General features: G+C 41.9%; 2 protein-coding genes across 3 annotated transcripts; one reads left to right on the top strand and one right to left on the bottom strand.

Annotated features, from left to right (window-relative positions):
- The first annotated feature begins 2,940 nt into the window (after window positions 1-2,940).
- Window positions 2,941-7,372, top strand: ddit3 (DNA-damage-inducible transcript 3). Its single transcript, XM_049734888.1, has 4 exons — window positions 2,941-3,107; window positions 4,153-4,214; window positions 4,816-5,026; window positions 5,894-7,372. The coding sequence occupies exons 3-4, from the start codon at window positions 4,871-4,873 to the stop codon at window positions 6,626-6,628; spliced, it is 891 nt and encodes a 296-aa protein (XP_049590845.1). The 5' UTR covers window positions 2,941-3,107; window positions 4,153-4,214; window positions 4,816-4,870; the 3' UTR covers window positions 6,629-7,372.
- mars1 (methionyl-tRNA synthetase 1) lies at window positions 7,364-18,054 on the bottom strand. Of its 2 annotated transcripts, XM_049734880.2 has the most exons (22): window positions 17,801-18,054; window positions 16,300-16,390; window positions 16,153-16,231; window positions 15,868-15,999; window positions 15,660-15,735; window positions 15,261-15,448; window positions 15,071-15,180; window positions 14,886-15,002; window positions 14,617-14,820; window positions 13,779-13,980; window positions 13,513-13,587; window positions 13,248-13,418; window positions 12,857-12,952; window positions 12,322-12,439; window positions 11,994-12,207; window positions 10,604-10,735; window positions 10,371-10,475; window positions 9,929-10,124; window positions 9,353-9,424; window positions 9,098-9,124; window positions 8,721-8,843; window positions 7,364-7,985 (listed from the first exon to the last, which is right to left on the bottom strand). In XM_049734880.2, exons 1-22 carry the CDS (start codon window positions 17,901-17,903, stop codon window positions 7,836-7,838), a joined length of 2,781 nt encoding a protein of 926 aa, XP_049590837.1. In that variant the 5' UTR covers window positions 17,904-18,054; the 3' UTR covers window positions 7,364-7,835. The 2 variants fall into 2 exon arrangements, with proteins under 2 accessions (XP_049590837.1, XP_049590838.1); XM_049734881.2 differs by lacking the exon at window positions 9,098-9,124.
- Between the last annotated feature and the right edge of the window lie 1,626 nt (window positions 18,055-19,680).

Below are 19,680 nucleotides of genomic sequence, written 5' to 3'. Positions count from 1 at the left end.
AAGTCTTGACCAAGGCAGTGGTGGTGCTCGGATGGAAACAGGAAACTTGCTGCAATGCAGGAAAACCTCGAACTGATCAGAACAATACCCATCAAACACCGCTCAACTTCGGAGGGTCCATGGCAGTGTCTTTCACTTTATTTTTATTCTAATGATATAATACTACACTTGTTTTGAAAATGTTTCAACTTAAAATAAAAACAAATTTAAAAAAAGAATTATACTTTTATGCATTGACTATCACAACAATACTTGAAACAATGTTTTATAACCGTCTAATCCTGGAACGGATCATTCAACTTCTGATTTTCCAAAAGATGGTATTCTGTTATACTGTAATCACCTGAAAGTTTTTGGATTTATGGCATGTTAGAATGTTACAACTTTACACGTAAGGTTTTGTCAAGCGTTTGACCTTAAAACTGAGTTTTGGCACAACTGTGTTTAACTTTGTTAGTTTTCTCACAAAGTGGTATTTTGGAATGAAGCAGTATTCCTTAAAACAAGGTTTTAAAATGACTAGGACCAATTATTTAATTTAGTTAAACTTTAGAGGTTTTGTAAGCGGGTCAACAAAATATTGCAAAAAGGTCTTCCTAAGATTCACTGACAACGCTTGTGAGATCAAATGACTCCTTAAAATAGATTGTTTTCTTATCAGATCGTACTTAATCAAGTGTCCCTTTGACTTGGATGCCACGTGGTAGAATAATGAATGAAGTAAACATCATGTGTGACTGTTAAACAAATGAAAATGATGCAACCCGAGTTGTAAACAAGGTCTCGCTAATAAAAGAGCCCATCCTGACAAAGTCAACAGACAGCTGGGTGGAGGTGGAGGTGGAGGGAACGTCGGATTGGGGGTGGGCGTGGTGGGGTTGTGGCGGTCCAAGTGTGCCGAACTACTCAGCAACAGCCACCCGAGCCGTGACGCGTTGCCGGTGCTGTAAGCCGGTCCTGGAGACAAGTGTTTGAGCTCGCGATTCGCTGCTCGCCGCTGTTGCTATGAGGGGGCCGTGCGCGCGCGCCGCCGCCGCCACCACGTGAACGCGCACGGCTTTAGATTTGCCTGGCGCGCACCGGGTTATAGGGTGTGAACGTCTTGTTTACGTGACGCTTTGTTACCAAAACTGTCCTAGAACTTAGTAGATAAACTCTTTGACACGCGTGTATGATGCAATGTGACTATTATCCTTAGATGTTTATTTATCCCCCTATTTAAAATACCTACGCAACCAAAGACTTGTGTAATTGCGTAGATAATCACATAACTATGATTGTTAAGACAACCTACGGCCTGAGGACCACCACGTAATTCACTCCTATTACAAACTAAATACATATTTACCCCACAAGTGCTACAATAAACATTTGTCAGATTGTTGCATCATATTTGTTTAATAGTTTTATATATATATATGTATATATATATATACATACACACACACACACACACACACACACACACACACACACACACACACACACACACACACACACACACACACACACACACACACACACACACACACACACACACACACACACACACTTTACAGCTCTGGGACAATGAAGAATGAAGTAAAGAAAGTAAGGAAAGACCAGAAGGGTGAAAAGAAAGATGGAGGGAACTAATGAAAGGAGGGAAATAAAGGTAGGATAACGGACAAAAGGTGCAAAAGGAGGATGAGAGGGAGAAAGGAGAAAAATAATGAAGGATGAAAGAAAGGAAGGGTACAACCCCCAAGCAGCTGCCTTCATCTTAAAAGAGGGGAAGAAATAAAAGCAACAGAATGCAGGAAAAGAAAGCGACAAGGTAGGGAAGAATTATGAGAAAGGGTGATTTTTATTTTTTTTTTACAAATCTGTGATTTAGTGAAAATGAGTAATATGGGGTTCCACTGAATTATCTTCATAAGTGATTTCATCTTTCATTTTAGATTAAATGTCTATCTTTGCACTTAATTTATGTGTGTGTGCGCGTGTGAATAATTATAAAATGAGATTATCCTTCAGTCTCCCTTTAAGCAGACATAATGCATGCTCTCTTGGGTTTAAGATTGGTGATTGGCTCGGCCAATCTTCCTCTTATTGCCCGATTAACTGCTTTTTCTTGAGTTGGCAGTGATTTCGGAGTCTGTCTGGCTTTTTTTTAAATTCAAGAAATTTATTGCAAGTCATTCAAAAAACTTAAAAACTGAATACAATAACTTAAACGCCAGTTGAATATCCACAAAACTAATATATCATCACAGCGAGTACGAGTTTCGTCGTTCTGAGTTGAAAAAGGCGCGTGGCCGCTTGTTTTGATACCATTCCGGAAGTTATCCGAAGCGCGCGCGCGTTCCCGCGACGTGACGAAGATTTAAAGCTCCAAACGTGTGTTGTTTACACGTCCATCATCTGAGACAATACAAACGCCGAATGGTCCACTCAATACAAGCCACTCGTGTTTACCAGTACCATTTTTTCGTATGTGACGTAGAAAATAAAAAAGATGAGTGGGCGTGGAACGTCACGGCTTTAAATATCAAACGACAATTCTTCGACATTGGCTCGTCGTGCATATATGTATATTTTTAGATGTATTTTTTGTTCGAGGCAACGCTATTTAATAAAACATGTTCGGATTCCGCCGGTGTTATCCCTAGCTAGAAACTGGTTGCCAAGCATTGCATCATTCCTTTCATGTGACTCCCTTACGCCCCAAATTCGTCCTGGCCGTCTTATGACTGCATCACAACTGCGCCTCGTACAAACTATACAGACAATGGGGAGCGCACTCAACCATGCTTGCCAAACCAGAGCCGACCTCCCTGCTCGCATCTCTGCCACCCTCATTGGATGTCGTCAAGGAAAACTGATTACTTGCGTGCTTGTAATTGGCCCGTTTGTACGCCACACATTGACGTCACACGGTAGGCCCGCGTCGCCTGACATAGTTCGGTTGGCCTCGCTCCTTATAAACGCTGCCGGGAATTTCCGTTTAAGCACATTCGGCTGTCAAGTGTTGAACAATGGTTAACATGAGCCATCATCCATTCTCACTAAAACATCTACATTCGAACCAGCGACAGTCGAGACGGCGAACAAATAAAAGGAAAAGGGTAAGTGACAACTTTTGACGTTTAGTTGTTTTTTTAAGGGGTTTTTCCCAAGTCTTGGCGACGTACCAAATTTAACGGGTAAAACTTTTTTTGCCGGTTAAAAAAAATGATATATTTTCAGAATGACATTTATTGCAATCGTTACTATTTACATTATACAAGACTGCCATTTTTTTAGATGTCGCAGACTCGCCAAGTTTGAACTTTGACGTGCGATCGCATGAGTCACTTGGAGACAATTGATTATACTTATGCATGTCATTCATACTTGAGAAATGTTGTGACAATTGCAAAGTATATTTCATCTGATTGATTTCAAAGCAAACGTCATTAACAAACAACTTTGAAACTTACTAAAATTAAGTATTTCAATCTACTAAAATTAAATATTTTAATGTTGTCGCCTAACTCACTAAAAATAAACTTTTCGACTTTGCCCATTTTTTTCTGTCTTGGCGTTTTCTTTAGTTTTGCCCATTGAACCACTACGTTTTTTTTTCTTCTTTCCATGACGTAATTGTCTTGGCTCGTAAAGGGTCAATTCAACAGGACTTGACAAAATCAAAAATTAAATACCTTTATGACATTTTTAACACAACTAAAGAATGTAACAATTGAAAGTCACTAAAATGACATGCCGCCCTGTGGAGAACACGTGAATTTGGTGACATTTTTTGGCAGCGTCAAAACGGAATGTTATCTAAAGTAAAATCATTTCTTTTAAGTATATCACCCAAAAAAATCTAATTATCCCGGTTTTATTGGTGAGTTTTTCGGTTGTGGCTTTAACTCACGTTTAAGGCGAGCGAGAGAAACGACTGTCACGGCTGTGCGGTTGAAATCAAAGTCTCATCACCGTTGTTCTCATCTTGTTTATCGATTACGAAGCGTGTTGTTTCGCGCTTTGGGCGCAGGGGGCGCAGTTGAGAGCCGCAGGGTCTTTGTTTAGCGTTCAGGTTAAGAACGTCTTGCCTTTGATTACATAAAGTTGTCTTTTTTCTTGCCAGTTATTAAAGCAAACTTTAACCCTTTTTTTTTCTTCCAGATTTGTAGGGGAAAAATATCTCAAACCGATTTGCAGACTTGATTAAGGGAGTCCTTCTAAAGGTAAATTTATGCCTCTCTAATGAAGTTGACAATTGTTTTCCCATTTGATTTAGACATACATTGTACATTTTGAAGTTCATATACGCTTTCAATTTTATTTGACGGTGACGTGCGTATGTAGTTTATACATTTGCATATTAACTATTCATTAATGTAGCTTTAATGTTCAATATCATTTTACTTGAATGCTTGTCATGTTTTTAACATTTTGAATTTTTAACAAATGTTTGTTGATTTTTGTTTTTGCTGGTTTCTTTTTAATTGAATGTGCACTTTCTAATAAGTGTAGCGTTTAAATTTCAAATTACCGGTAATTGACCTAACTTTGTGCTGGTGTATTTTTTTCATATTTTGGATCTTTTAGCTCAGATTTATCTTAAAAGTCTTTTTGCATCTTTAAAATAAAATAAATGTAGTTCAATTTACTTTGAATTTCAATTTCTTTACATGCATTTTCATCTTGTCACAACTACGTATCGCCTCAATTTTCAATTAAATTCACTTTTGAATTCACACACTCAAATTATTCCCACTTGAATTCCAAAAGTAGCAAACTTGCCATTTCACCATTGTGCTTTCTTTCTCTCTCTTGTGCCGCCAGGTCCCATTTGAAGCGTGTGACCGAGTGTGGAGTGCGTTGCGAGTTGACTGGCAAGATGACTGCCGAGTGGCTGCATCTGCCCCCGCCGTACCCCCCCGGTGTGGGGCCGCTGTGTGGCGCAGAGTTGGAGGCGTGGTATGAGGACCTGCAAGACATCCTGGGCTCGGACGCGGGAGGGGCAAAGCTGGCGCGCGCCCCCTCGTACAGCGAGGTCAGTAGCTGAAACCGTAGGGACCTGGATGGTCACACACAAGAAGAAAAAAACTGAATATCTGCGTGTTACTTGTGGAACAATGGTGTCCAAGATTTTCACTCAAGCATCAAATACAAGGATAGGCGGCGGCGGAGGGTGGCCACTGAGGAAATAATCCATCTATTTTATTTATTATTGCGTATGCAGGGTTAGGTTGTGAGGGCAGCTGCTTTAAAATTGAATTTATGAAACATGCTTAAACATTTGTGTAATAATGATAATTGCCTGTTTTTTAAGAAAATACATTTAACAAACGAGACTCAGTTCAATCTTTGCGGATGGCTGAGAATCTACACAAAGAAAACTCTCAAATTTAAGCCAAGATGTGGGTAATTTTTTTTTTTATTATTCCAACACAAAGTTAAAAATACAATTAAGTCTCTAGCCTAACGATACTAAATGTGTCCTATGTTAAAATGCTAAACATTTACAAAAAAAGGGGGGGAGGGGCGCAAATCTCCATTTGGTGATAATGGTGACAAAGCCGTTTTTTGTGTGACAAAACAAAAAATTTGTTATACCGTTAAAGAAAAAAAGATTTTTGTAAAATACAAATTTAAATAAAAGCTGTATTTTAAGCGTGAAATATTTCAAAAAATGTATATTTTTTAACATCTTAATATCCAAAGTGTACTGTTTAGTAACATTGATCTGTTAACATACGAGAGTAAATGTTAAACAATTGTGGGCTATCTTTGAATGTGGAATTAGAATATGTGGCAGGCCAATAAAAATCACGCAGTGGGATGTCAAGTGCCCAACGGGGCCGTTGTTTGGACAAGGATGGTGTAGACTGACGTCAGATTTTATGCTTTGTACTTACAGAAGGAGCCGGAGTTCCTGGATGTTCTGGAGAGTTGCTCCCTGACGTGGCTGACGGACGGAGGTCAGACTTGGGGAGAGGGTGTCCAGAGGGCGACGGAGCAGATCCACAACGCCCAGCCTCTGCATCACACTTCATCTTCCTCCTCGTCCTGCTTGACTCCGACAGAAGAGCGGAAAACAGAGGCGAGAAGCGGCGACGGTGACCTGCTGCCCCCCGAGTTCTTTGAGTTCCTGAGTGAAGGAGGAATGCTGGATTCGAGCGGTGGTTATTATTACCATCACCATCCCCATCACCACCAGCAGCAGCAGGTTAACAGCGTCCATCCAGCATCTCCATCAGCCAGCGAGGAAGAGTTGCCCTGCGTCCCTGATTCGCCATCCTACTCCTCGTCCTCCGCCTCGCAGTCGCCTTCTCAGCGCTGCTCTTCCCCGTCGTCACCCGTCTCATCCCCGTCCATCTACTCGCCTTTGCGCCTGGGCAAGCGGCAGAGGGGCGAGGGGCCTGACGGCGCTGCCTCGTCCCCCGGCGCCTCTTCCCAGTCTCAGCAACGCGCGTCAACGTCGTACTTGTCTGCCAAAAAGAGTCGCAAGGAGAGGGAGCAAGAGAACGAAAGGAAAGTGCAGGAGCTGACGGAGCAGAACGAGCGCTTGAAAGCGGAGATCGAAAGGCTGGGCGAGGAGGTGCAGCGCACGCGGCGAGCCCTCATCGAGAGACTTGTCAACACCAGGAAATGATCTTGTAGACAGAAGTGAAGAAGAAAAGTTCTGCGTGTGCATGCTCCTTAGACCAGAAGGTATGAAAACCAAAGAGATTTTTAAGATGTTTGGAAAAGATGATGAAAGTCAAGGTGGAGTAAAAGAAAAAGCTGCAACATGACTGCGGCAAACTGGAAAGACAAAGAATGTGAAATGCAAAAGAACAGCAAGCTCTTAATTGCATATCAGTGATCGCAAGGTTTGTAACAACCTTTAGGAAGAGTTTGATTTGTATGTTGGATAGAAAGGAATTCAGTTGAGGGTATTCCGTTGTCCCTTCCTACCATTTTGCAATAAATTGTAACTCATTAAAAGGGCTGCAATATGGCTAGCAGAGATTATTTGCCCCCATTTGTGGAGAGCGAGGAGCTCAGGAACGTTTTGAATATGTCCCCTCACTTTGAGAATCGTACCTTTTTTTTTTTTTTTGCTTTTTCTATAAGCCGTCGCTTGTCTGTATGTGTAAAATACAGAAGGTTGCAATCTTGCGCCCAGCTAAACTTTCTACAGGTGACTTGTGGTATATCCACATGCTATTTTTATATTACGCTAAAAATGTTTACTGTACAAATGTGTACAGTTCCTTTCTACTTTCTTATTCAGAATGTCACCTAAATTGTTTATTCTATATGGATAATGCATGTTTTTTTTTTCTGTACGTTAGTATTTCTAATACATCACTGTAATCCCAAATTTGCAATAAAAGAAAATTCATTTTCTTAATACATGTTTTTGTTTTTATTATGTGCACATCATGATTGACAGGAAGTTTAGTGGCCATATTTTCAGCTGTTTTTTTTTTAAACGATGTATAAAAACACTAAAGCGCGCACCTTGCGAGTCGAATGTGGTACGCTCAATGTATCGCAGTGAGTATCAAATCAGTTTCTCTTGGTGTAGGGATTTTTCCCAAATCCCTCCATTCTGTAGCAGAATTCATTTGGCTCCCTTTGTGTGTTTTCATTTCCCCGCCGGCCTCCCTAGCATTTCATTAGCCCTCGGTGCCAACAACGCATTGTCTCAGATCCCGTCACGGCTTTGCCTTTGGCTAACATCCTCATCTCGCCATGTACATCTTGTTCCCCATCTCCTGCTATCGCACTTCCGATCATTTCCCCCCCCTTTTACTGCTAACCACCTCCACTGGTTGTGTGTTTTTTTTTTTTTTTTTAATAACTCGCAAGTCTCACTTTTTCTTGCCCTTGACAGGTGTGGGTTCAGGGCTCTTGCCCTCTGCCAGAGCCAACTGTTTCTTCAGCTCCAACAGTTTGGACACCTCAGCTGTAATCGCCGCTTTGTCGGCCTTCTGAGCTTTCAGGGCTCGCACCTTTTCTCCCTGAAAAAGAAAAAGACAACGCGGCTAAATTAAAAAAAAAATGGCAAAGACCAAACATTTAACTTCCTAGTTGTTTGCATATATTACATGCAAACTTCCATTTCCATCTCTCCATTAACATTACCTACCATGTACGAAGCAAAACCAAAAATCTGTCCATCCAACCATCCATGTTATCTGAACTATAAATACAATTTCATTAGATCATTATGAAACTCAAGCACTGAGAGGCACTCATTTACAAGATATTAATAGATATATGTAGTCTATTAAAAACAACTGAATAGCACTTTGATTTGCTATGAGTAGGATTTGATAGTTACACAATATTAATCGGTCATTATTTTTAAAAAACAAAAAAAACTAACAAGGGCCCACCCATTCTTACAGTAAACCTACTCATTCATAATTATGTTGAGCTCAGCCGATGCTTTGGCATATACATTATACAATGTTACTCCCCCAAAAATTCACCCTGAACGGGACCGAGGTATAGGAAGGAGAAGACAGTTCTCCATTATTTAAAATAATTTCTTAAATTCACTAATCTTGTATCAATGTCTGTAAACACCCAAATCAAATGACAGTGTATGAGTACTCAGAGAGTTAATACATTTATGGGGGACACCCTATTTTAGTACATTTGAGTCCATTTCTAATTTTATCCTGACCTAGAAAAGCTGGGCAACCATGGTGTGTAGGATTTGGTATTAATAAATGTATCAGCAGGGCTACCTGCTCAGCCACAGCCTGCGTCAGCTGCCGGGCTTTCTCCGGGTCGGCTCCAGCGTTCACGTCCATCACAGGGGTGGGCAGGGTAGCGGCCGAAGGAGGGCTGGCAGCATTTTGAGTCTGTGTCTGAGGGTGCAATCGAAACATACGGCGTGTTGTTGTTTCAAAGAGACGACTGACTTAATTTTAGACAATAGCGCTTCTCAGTCAAAGTGTCGACGAGATTTCACGAGCGGCTGATGAATGAACAGACGTGGGGATGCACTGGACTCACGGTGATAAGGGAACGTTCAAATGATTTGCTAGTAATAGTCAAACCATGCGGTAATCGGCGGTGACAGCACCCGTGTGGATGCTTCGCAAGCAAACACCAACGGTACCTTTTTCTTTGCCGGTTCATCTTCAGGCTAGATGAAGGCGGTTGACGAGAAGGTTTAGACAAGGATTATTCTTTATCTATCCCATGAATTCATAAAATACAAAGCAGCTATTGTCTATTTGCCATGTATCACTTTTGAAAAGAGATGCTGCAAGCAAGTATTCCGTCTGCCCGGCCCATTTGCACGGCTAGACATCATCACTTGCTATTTTCCACCTCAAAAGAAGAGTCAACCTGCTTCTTGGTTATCACATACCTGTTGTCCACCAAATCTCTTCTTCAAAGCTTCAATCTGCTCAACTTCGAGTTTCTGGAACAACGGGCTCACCTGAAAGGGAGAAATAAATAAATAAAGAGTCATTTAAAAAGGAGAATCAGCCTGAGATGTAAAATGAATCCCTATTAAAAAAAACATCAATAAAGGTTGTACAACTCTGAATTCAACCAAAAACAGTTAAAGCCGTCATGTCTATCAGAAGAGGATGCACAAAAAAAATGACAGACACATGCTCAAATGTGAACAGGAGTCAGCCATTTTGTTTTGAAGTAGCCATTTGGAGCAAATGCCAGGACTTGTACTTTGATGAACGCCTCCAAGGAAATTCCCACAATCGGGAGCAGGTATCCTTGACAGATTGCCAACATTGAATTGCCAAGCTGTCTTGCCTACAACATCAAAACTGGGCGGGGCATGGTGTTGAAGCATTTTGAGAGAGTGTGAGCAGCTTGTAACTAATTATTTATTTTGATATTCCTGGATATTTTATATCTTTAGACTAGTGTGGGCACATACAATATATTATAGTCAGTATAAAAGTGTACTTGTACTCACAGTGCCAATGCGGTGGCCGGCATCAAGGACGCGTGTGAAGGCGCCTGTGTCACGCAACATGGCACTGACGCAAGAGTCCGGTGCATTGAGTTGATCCCTGATGGTTTGGCTAACCGCTGGCATGTAGGGCAGCAGCATGACGGACAGCAAGCAGGCGACGTTGATGGACACGCCAGTGACGGTGCCTGCACGCTGCCTGAGGGGGAATGATAGTTTCTTATTACCGGCCCCCCAAAATTGAATTTCACAATCCCAGGATGATATTAGAATGTGACTAAATGAGTGTGTATGCAAAAAAAAAAAAAGGTGAGTGATGGTCAATTTCTGTATCTTGATTCAAAGCAAGGAGTCTCAAATGCACTGTATATGCAAATTTGTCCAACCCTGCATGATATTACAGACACAGACAGAATTTGGCTCAAGTTGGCCATCAAAATCTCACCATTCTGCATCGCCCCCCTTGATCTTCTTCCAGGGTTCATTAACTTGGATGTACTGGTTGCCATGGCGAGAGATGCTGAGGATGTGCTTCAGGGCATCACGGATTCTGGTGAAATATCCACACGCAAAAAAGGTTCTCCATCACACGTTCAAACATCATAAAACTAAACATACTAGGAAAAGCAGACACTCGTGCCATATTGAATGTACAGAATATAATTCAAGTGGTCTTACTTGACTTTGTCCATGAGTTGTATGTACTGCTGCAGCTCCCAGCCCACTAAAGCCAGGAGCTTCTTATCTTCCTGCAGCAGCTCCATCGCGGGCACACAGCCATCAAAGAACTTTGAAACAAACATGCCGGCTCTAGAGGATTGAGGGGAGGGGGTCGAAGGAGGGTGAAAAAGACAGAAAAGCAGAAAAAAATAGAAAGGGGTCATCAAGAGAGTGAGAAAGGCAGCTCAGAATCAGTGGGGAGAAAGTGCTACATAAGGGGGGAGGCCTGCTAGCCGCCACGTTAATTGATGATAAATTATAGATTGTGTTGCTATGTGTAATGCACTCTGCTGATGTAAATGAACATAACAGCGCTTCCATTGAGCCTCTTCACTGCATATAATCGAGCTGAGTTGAATGCGCGTGTCAGCGAGATGCTTGTGGTAAGAGGCTGACACATCTGACGCAACACACCCATCTTGTATTTGACTAAATTTCACTCAAACAAAATCAAGTCAAGACCGTCATATGCGCAATGTTGGTTTGATGTGGAATGAACTTTGCCTGACCTGTGATTTTGCTGGCAAGGTGGACCATCCTGACACTAATTAAATTGAGATTTGAGGTCTGGTTTTCATGCCACTGTCTACCGCCAAGCACCTCCGGCTGGATGCAGTTTAAGATCTTTTAAAAGCAATTAGGCATCAACCGTTGCTGCCCGAGAACAATTTTTGAAGATCAAGGTGCTTTGAAAAAAAAAATTCAGAAGGAAACATCTTTGATGTGGGATTTAACCCCAATCTTTTTTTTTTTTTTTTTTTAAGTCATTAAGAGGCGGTCTAATTGGGCACGATATTACACCATCCCAGACATATTTACAAAACGCGGGGAAAATCTGTTGAAATTGTTACATCTCCAACAATCTGAGATCCTAATTGGACTAGATGAGTGACGTAAATTCCTCTCCTTTTGATTTCACGTTGACTGAATGAAACAGGAAAGTATTTTCCCAAAAAGTTACATAAGCTCGCTCTGTGATGCTGGATAACTCAAACGCTCCTGTTTCATATTTTGTGTACTTTTATATTTTCCTCATTTATAAATGACGTATCCCATCAGTCCATTTTAAATCAAATTTGGACCTTGTATGCAAAAGTTTGCCCAGCCCTACAATGTCCTATCTTTTTCTCTGTCCCCTTTATCACTCAACTTCAACCTAATCGGTGGAGGCAGACGGCCGCTCCCACACTGAGCGTACAATCTGTTTGAGCCTTCTTCCTTAGTGGTATTTTCCCAAAGCCTCTGACATCTAATGCTTACAACTGCAGGTTTTTTTTTTTTTTTTATAAACCTGCTCATCATCATCACGTCAATGACGACGTCTCAATTCAGCCCTTCAGTGACCAACCTGTTGATGAAATTGCCCAAATTGTTGAGCAGCTCCGAGTTGTTCTTCAGAGCCATGTCGGCCCAGGAGAAGGCCGAATCCTGTCCCTCGGGACGCACGTAGAGCAGGTAGAAGCGCCACACGTCGGATGGGATGCCCGTGTCCTTAGCCATGTCGCCAAAGACTCCCACGCCACGGCTCTTGGAGAACTTAGTGTCTTCATAATTCAGATATTCTGCACACAAGGTAGATTATTACATGCCCGGTGTGATTGTAGAGATGAATAATTCATCACACTTTTAAATATTTATGATTCAAGTAATGAATGGCAGCAATTATAAATGTATACCAGTGGCAATCAAGTGATTGACTAGTGTATAGTTGTCCTGAGCTCCTAGGAGGGAGCAGGGAAACACCACACTGTGGAACGGCACGTTGTCCTTGGCCATGAAGTTGTAGAGCTCCACCTGGCGGCAAACAAACATCACTGCAACATGAGGATGACATCATATTAGATCATGGTGAGCTCATCCTGTTCAAAGAGGACTTATCAGCTCTTCCCAGGCCCCCGCCCTAAACACACGCTGACACACACACTCTCACAGCTCAATCCTGGGGTTTTAGATGGCGAGAGATGATATGAGTTGATGTGAATGAAGACGTTGCCTATGACAGCAAACGGCAGAGTTGTCTGATATTCATCCGTTAGAACTCGCGTCTTTTTAATGAGCAAGTAGAAGCTGGTTAACTTACAATTTCAGCGTGATATTTCCTGCATTTTATCTGTAGGATCTAAAGTCTTGTCTCCCATCGCAACATAATGAGAAGCTTATCATAGACTAGCTGAATCAAGAGAAACTCTAAAGTGTGTTAGACTGCGTTACCTGATTTGGATTCTTCCACCATTGTTGCCATTTGTCTGTGTAGTTAGCAGTGATAGAAACATAACCAATGGGGGCGTCGAACCACACGTAGAACACCTGAAGAAGCAGTAAGAGAGCCACGAGTGGCCGCAATTACAACTGTGTATGAAGACAGACTAACACTAACATCATGTTTGCACACGGGCTAAATTTACACTGCATGGTTAAACTGAGTCAGATTTTTTGCTCCCAAGTGGCTCAATTAGGATGTGCATCATCATGGAAGTGGAAAAAGGAAAAAAAACACATTAAACTGGATTGCAGTCAGGACTCTGTCAAATGTGGATACAAATCTGCATTAAAATGGAATTGGCCACTTTTAAGTCCAGCCCTAGTCAGAAACAACGCTGACCTTTTCTTGAAAGTCTGGGTGAGGTACTGGTGTTCCCCATCGCAGGTCTCTGGTGATGCAACGAGGTTTGAGTCCATCCCTGAGCCAGGAGCGAGTGATCTGTTTGGCATTCGCCGTCCAGTCTCCGCTGCTGGTGGTCTTGTCCAGCCACTGCTCTAACTGAGGCTCTAACTGGGAACACAGACAAAAACATCTATAGATTTACAGTGCTCATGCTGTGTCAATTCAGAAACTTGAAACAAAATGGAAGTCTCTGACTGTGTACCTTTGGCAGATCCAGGAAAAGATGTTTGGAGGAGCGGATGACCGGAGTCTGTCCGCAGACTTTACAGTGAGGTGCCTGAAGGGGACAGACAGACATTCAATACATTCATTCAATACATGGATCAATACTTTTCTATAAGGCTGACGTCATCTGTACATAAAGCAAATACAGTTTCAGGGAAGAAACAATAGCTTTAGTCGGAATACAGCAAGAGGTCAATCTTACTTCATAAGTAATCTCAAAGTTATTATCACAATTGAGGTCACCTTGAGTTCCACAGCATTGATGAGTCGCCCGCACTTGTCGCACTGGTCGCCGCGAGCGTCCGGATAGTTGCAGTGAGGGCATGTGCCTTCTACAAAGCGGTCGGCCAGGAAACGCTGGCATTTCTCGCAGCGTAGCTGCTCCACTGTGTCTTCAACCAGGAAGCCATTTTTGTGAAGTCTCCAAAAAATATTTTGGGCTATCCTAAGTAACAAAAAGTTGGAAAGATAGTTGAGAAGAAATTTCAACTAATGACAACGCGGACAGTGAATCCCCCCGAGTAAGACAGTGGCTCACTATTGTGACAGACAGAAAACATTCAAGAAATATGGAAGGCTTTGCACTGGCGATCATTAAAACGTTATTGGTGCGGGAGGTGGTGGCGGGGGGGTAAGCTTGTGGTTAGATCAAAATACGAAACCTCTTTACATGAATCCACTTTGGTCTTTAAGTCTGTGGGCGGTTTTCTACTTCACATAGCGCCTGATGTCTTTTGTGGTTCTCTTGCAAATGGCTACATCTGCTCTTGGTGGAAGAAAAAGGGTCTCGCTCGTTCACAATGTTGCTGTACAGAGCAAGTTTATCTGCCACCAGAGGAATTGCAGCAACATTTGAAGACAATGGAGAAAGAAAAAAAAAAAGTGCAGTAGCTTGTAGAAGTGGCAGACTGCATCATTGCTCTGAGAGTGATTCAGTTATTAAGTAGATTTTATGGCTTAGGAGGACTAGACGTTCAACATTATAATCTGATCGAGATTGCTGTAATACTTTACATAATCGTGTACATGTTTGCCTTTTAATTTTTTTAGGACCACTCTCTAAACCCTGCTTGTAACTTACTCCGTCTGCTTCTCGGTGGTGGTCCTGCCGAAGAAATCGAAATCGATCTGGAACCACTGGTAGATGCTGGCGTGTATGGCGTGGTATTTGTCGCAGATCTGCTGCGGCGTCAAGCCTTCCTCACGGGCTTTGTTTTCTGTGGCCGTGCCGTATTCGTCTGTGCCGCAAACGAACAACACGTTCCAGCCTCGCAGTCGGCCATACCTTGTAGAAGAAGGTAATTTGTCAAAACAATCATAAACCGAGGACACTTTCTCCCTCTCGGGCACCTGGAGAAGACGTCAGCACTGAGAACGCAGCCAATGATGTTGCCCAGGTGGGGTACGTTGTTGACATAGGGCAAAGCGCTGGTCAACAGGATGTTTCGTTTGCCCTCCTGCGGCAGACTGAAGAAAAAAAGAGAATGTTAATTATATTAATCTAGGATAATCGTGTAAGAAATGTAATAACATACATTGGGTGGAGTCTTTTCGTGGCTGCAGTGGATGCATTTAAACCCTTGCCCCAGGTGACAGCAGCAGCTTCCATCTCTTCCTGTGACACCACACGTTCCCCTTCCTCATCCTAAACAAATACATTTTGAAAATACACCTTTTCAATTCCGACAGAGCCTCTACACCGACTCCTTTAAGTTTGATACGTACCTCAGCAGGGCCGTTGTTGCATGGCTGTGTGACACCTCTGCACTGGCCGCTCTGCGGCGCAGGCTGCCTCTGCATGAAGCTCTTCATTGCCTGCAGGCCTTTCCCCTGCAGCACTTTGCGAGAGGCCGACGCGCAACTCTGTAAGGCGGCCACACGGTCGAACCAAACCCTCACAGACTTGGGTTCACCTGGGAAAAGCAGGACGTGGGAAGATGAAACAGACTTGGCAAAAGAACATGTATATTTAAGTAAGGGAAAAGCATGGCTAACAAAAGTCAATGATTAAACTTTTAAAAGCCATCAATGGTGAAGTAACATCTAAATCAAACATTTTACAATCGCTCTGAGGGCGATCATGAGCATGACCTAATTTGAAATACACACACTGTGAATTCTCACCTGAGGCGAGCGATGGTGCGGACAAAATCGGATGCAGTGCAGCACACACAACAAGATCAGCGAGCGAAAGGACATCCTGACACAAACCAAAAAAAAATAAAAAATATTATCTAACAGTTAGTATTGTACGGATACCTTTTTTTTTTAAATAGTATATTTCAAAATAGAGGTAAATCTTTGATCTGAAAGAAGGTTTGGCTTGTTGTACCCCAGTTAAAAAAGGCGAGGTCCCCTTGGTCAAGCTTTGGTCCAAGTAGCTGAGGGGCCCTGCGAGGACTTGGGTGGCCTCTGATTCTTTGCCCTGAAGCACCGCCAGATGAAGGGCCTGAAGCAAGTCAGGCTGCAGAAAGCAGACAATAATTACAACGGAGAAAAATCTCTCTCTTTGCTGGGTCTGAGAGCACAATTGAATGATTATTATTAAACAATTTAAAACACCACTGCCAGCAACGGCACACTTTCTGGGGATTTAGTGCTTTGTAAAACAGCGTACCTGGAGCTCTGTGGCTTCCCATTCGAGCCATTGATCACAAGCCTCGCTGCACTCTTGTCCGCTCACTTCAAACATGTATCTAAGAAAATGACAGATACAAGCATGAAGAATGAATCTACTTTGCAGAGAGAACTGCACATGACTGACCGGCATATGGCATTGGGACTGAAAAGGTATTGTCCATTTGGAAGGAGCAGGGCTGGTAAACATGGACGACTCAGGAAGGGCACAGGTTTCTCTAAAAAAAAAAAAAATAATAATAATAATCAAAAGAGAAAAAGTCGAATTTCTTGAATTCAGCCAAGCTTAGATGTGATCCCCTTGTTTTTAATCATATCAAACTAAAAGTATAATCAGATCTCCACGGACTTATTTTGCTGCGAGGTGCTAGCTTCTGATAACTGCCATCTATTAAATTGCTTGGTGAAGTTGTCAACACAGTAAGGATTATTTGTTTGGTGATGCTTCCATGAACTGATGCCTCCACGAGTGGAAAGTGCTTACAACTTTACAGGCATCTACGTATGTTCCTGCAAGTAGAAGACACCCTAGTAACACGACTCAGGCTTAGCCTCAAGTTATCATTGTAATGAAAGCTGGACAAGTTATTGGCTCAGCAGTTTATGGGGCAAGATGCAATGTTGCCTATTTGCATAAAACTGGGCCATTGCTTTTAAACAGGGTAATTACAGCGCAACAAAATACGGGGTGTGTAACATTTTATATGATACTTGATCCTTCGAGAATATTGTCAACAGGATATCAGTTATGTAAACACCTGAGAGCTGTCTTAAATTAGAAAAACACCATATAGCACAACAGTATGCCAGATGGTGGCGGCTTAATCATTCCTGGGATTTGGCTGTGAATGAACAGCAAACATCTGTAGCAAGCAGTCCTATCATGGGTGTGGTGATGAATAATAATGCAGATATTTGTCTGACTCGTTTTTTTCCCCACATGTAACATTTTGATATGTTGTTGTTTAAACACGTTTTTACATGACTAACTGACACAAGTCAAACCAGTTTATTCGCCAATTGGGTGCCTCTCCAATGTAATATGAAAAGTCAGATATACAGTTGAGGTTGTGTTCATGCCTGAAGATTTGCAAATAATTTGTGCTTTGGAATCACATGCCTTGGGGGAAAGGTTGTCAACATTTAGGTAAATAATTGCTTTTACAACGCATAAAGACTCGCACAAGACTCGGGTGAGTGCTTTCTATCGGGCTTCTTTCTTCTCATACTGTCCAATCTAATTTTGGGGGGCTGTGACTTCTTTCGTGGAGGTAAAAAATTATTTAAAAAAAATAAATAAATAGCAAGCAAAGTGAAGATATGAAAATAAAAAGCCAATCAAGTAACAAAATATTTGTAAATTGCACACATAGTAAAACGCAAGCGAGAATACAGACGTCATAGACTTCTGTCTAATTGTCACATGATTGACATTGATTGACAGAAGCAACCAATGAAGGCAGCTGACAAGCTAGCTAACTTGGTTCTAAAAACCACCACTTTCACGAAAACACAACTCAAACAACAAAATAACACACACAAACTTTCTAAACGAGTATTTAAGTTAAGTCTGACATTTTTCTTGTGAATATAGCCGAATTTATGCTTTAAAGCTTCCCCTTACTTACCTTCGTGGTTGACGTACTGGACGTCACACTGCAGTCCAGCTACTTCTAAAGCAGCCAACACTTTTAGACAGTGTGGGTTACCTTCGCTAACAAACAGCTTCATTTGGCGGTTGAGTGAGGACTCGGTTCGGAGTAATGTCTACTCTAAAACACACTAAAGTGACTAATACTTTGCCGGTAAGTGCGGTCCACGCTCACACGATGATGCAAGGCGATTGCGCGTCACCGACTAATGGTGGGTTGTAGTTTTTAGAATGGCTACTGCATAGTATCTCACACAAATAAAAACTACATTTCCCAGTAATCATTGTAACGCTACGGCATTCGCGAAGTTGGCTTGGTTTATTCACTATGCAAGCATAGCCGGGCGGAAGCTCGCTTCACAGCGCCGCCTGTCCGAAGAATCTGATTGGATAAATGTAAAATCATATCGCGTGTATTTAGCCAATCCTCAACCGAGAAACGCATGCAGCGCAAGCTATATATTTTTTTTTTTATCCGCTTAAAGGGCTCGCAGGAGGCAACATTCACTAAACCGGACAACTTAAGTGCTCTCACATGCGACTGTCATTACGCTGCAAAAACAAAAAGTACCTGACGTAGTTGTCTATATTTGCCAAATGATATTTGGCATCTACCGAGGATTTATATGCTGCAAGCAAACTAACCGAGAAGCAACTCTCCAATAAAAAAACAAAAACAATACCTCGCTGCAAGGTGAGTGCAGACGCCCTCTTACACATGCAAACATGACATTTGCGTTGTGAAATGTTGTGCATTTATTAGACAGAAAATAATTTTCTATGCATTTATTAGTCCACTAAACTAAGTTTTTTGCAGATTTCCCCCCCCCCCCCCCCCCCCCCCACTATTAAGCGAGGTTATGTAAATATAGCATATGCTGTGTTAGGTTTTTTTTTTTTTTTTTTTTTTGAAGATCTTTAGACCAGGTTCAATTTCTTAGCTGTTCTGCTGTATTCATCATTTACCCACATAGTTGTCTCATTTGCAGGTGCAACACTATTTGAGTTCCATATAAATGAGACATGCTCAATATCTTGACTTTTGTTGTGCAATTTCAATCTGCTCAAATTCCATGTACGTTTTTAAAGTTGATTTGAGCTCTTAAAACATTGATAAAATATCAATAATCAGTCAGAGTACCCACAGCTCAAAAAGGCTTTAGGCAACTGTTGCCACTATTGATCCACCACCGAGTCAGACATGCACAAGTGGCTAAATTATGTGTAAAACTATCAACATCATCAAAGCAATTTTCTCAAATACTTGAGTGTGCTACCACATCCTGTGGAAACACATAGCACACTAACAATACTGTTTAAAGCGGAACTTGGCCATAATGTGACCCACAAGCGTGTTAGATCTGGCACACCAAGCAGTCATCGTAATTTCTCTTGCCTAAAATGGGTCATACTATGGAAAACATATGTTTGTATTCAAGAAGTTCTGTTGCTTAAATGCCGACCACTCAAGTATGCAATTTAACAACCAAGTATATTTATACTTTAATGCAAAAATCCAAAAACTGCAGGTAACTAATACTAACTAGATAATTAGTGGGGCTAACTTGGATAATAACGAACTATGTCCATGTTTCTCCACCAATGACTTGAGTTGGAGTTGGTGGTTATTTGAGTCTGACCATGTAATTTCCCACATTAATTGACAAGCTATTTATCTTGGGTGCTCACTTGTGTTCCTAAACTTTGCTTCTGTTGGTAGAAGCAAGCAGTTGGCCACCACAAACACTTGCTGCCACTGAAGTGGAAGAAGGAAATGACCAAAGTGGCGGTCAATCTCACAAAAGCAGAGCTAGCCATTGGCATGCATGAGTGGGCGGGTTCCATCACGGCAAGAAA

The sequence above is a fragment of the Syngnathus scovelli genome, chromosome 11 (genome assembly GCF_024217435.2).
Source record: "Syngnathus scovelli strain Florida chromosome 11, RoL_Ssco_1.2, whole genome shotgun sequence".
NCBI lineage: Eukaryota > Metazoa > Chordata > Actinopteri > Syngnathiformes > Syngnathidae > Syngnathus > Syngnathus scovelli.
Note: the sequence above shows the minus strand (reverse complement) of the source record. Positions and strands in the feature narration are given on the sequence as shown.

What these genes read in the sequence shown, in the direction of transcription:
- mars1 (XM_049734880.2), bottom strand. Translation starts at nt 17,903, where the DNA reads ATGAAGCTGTTTGTTAGCGAAGGTAACCCACACTGTCTAAAAGTGTTG. An exon ending in AGTCCCAATGCCATATGCCG is followed by an intron (nt 16,232 to 16,299) that starts GTCAGTCATGTG and finishes TCATTTTCTTAG; the next exon opens with ATACATGTTTGAAGTGAGCG. An exon ending in ACCCAGACTTTCAAGAAAAG is followed by an intron (nt 12,953 to 13,247) that starts GTCAGCGTTGTT and finishes CTGCTTCTTCAG; the next exon opens with GTGTTCTACGTGTGGTTCGA.
- ddit3 (XM_049734888.1), top strand. Translation starts at nt 4,871, where the DNA reads ATGACTGCCGAGTGGCTGCATCTGCCCCCGCCGTACCCCCCCGGTGTG. An exon ending in GCGCCCCCTCGTACAGCGAG is followed by an intron (nt 5,027 to 5,893) that starts GTCAGTAGCTGA and finishes TTGTACTTACAG; the next exon opens with AAGGAGCCGGAGTTCCTGGA.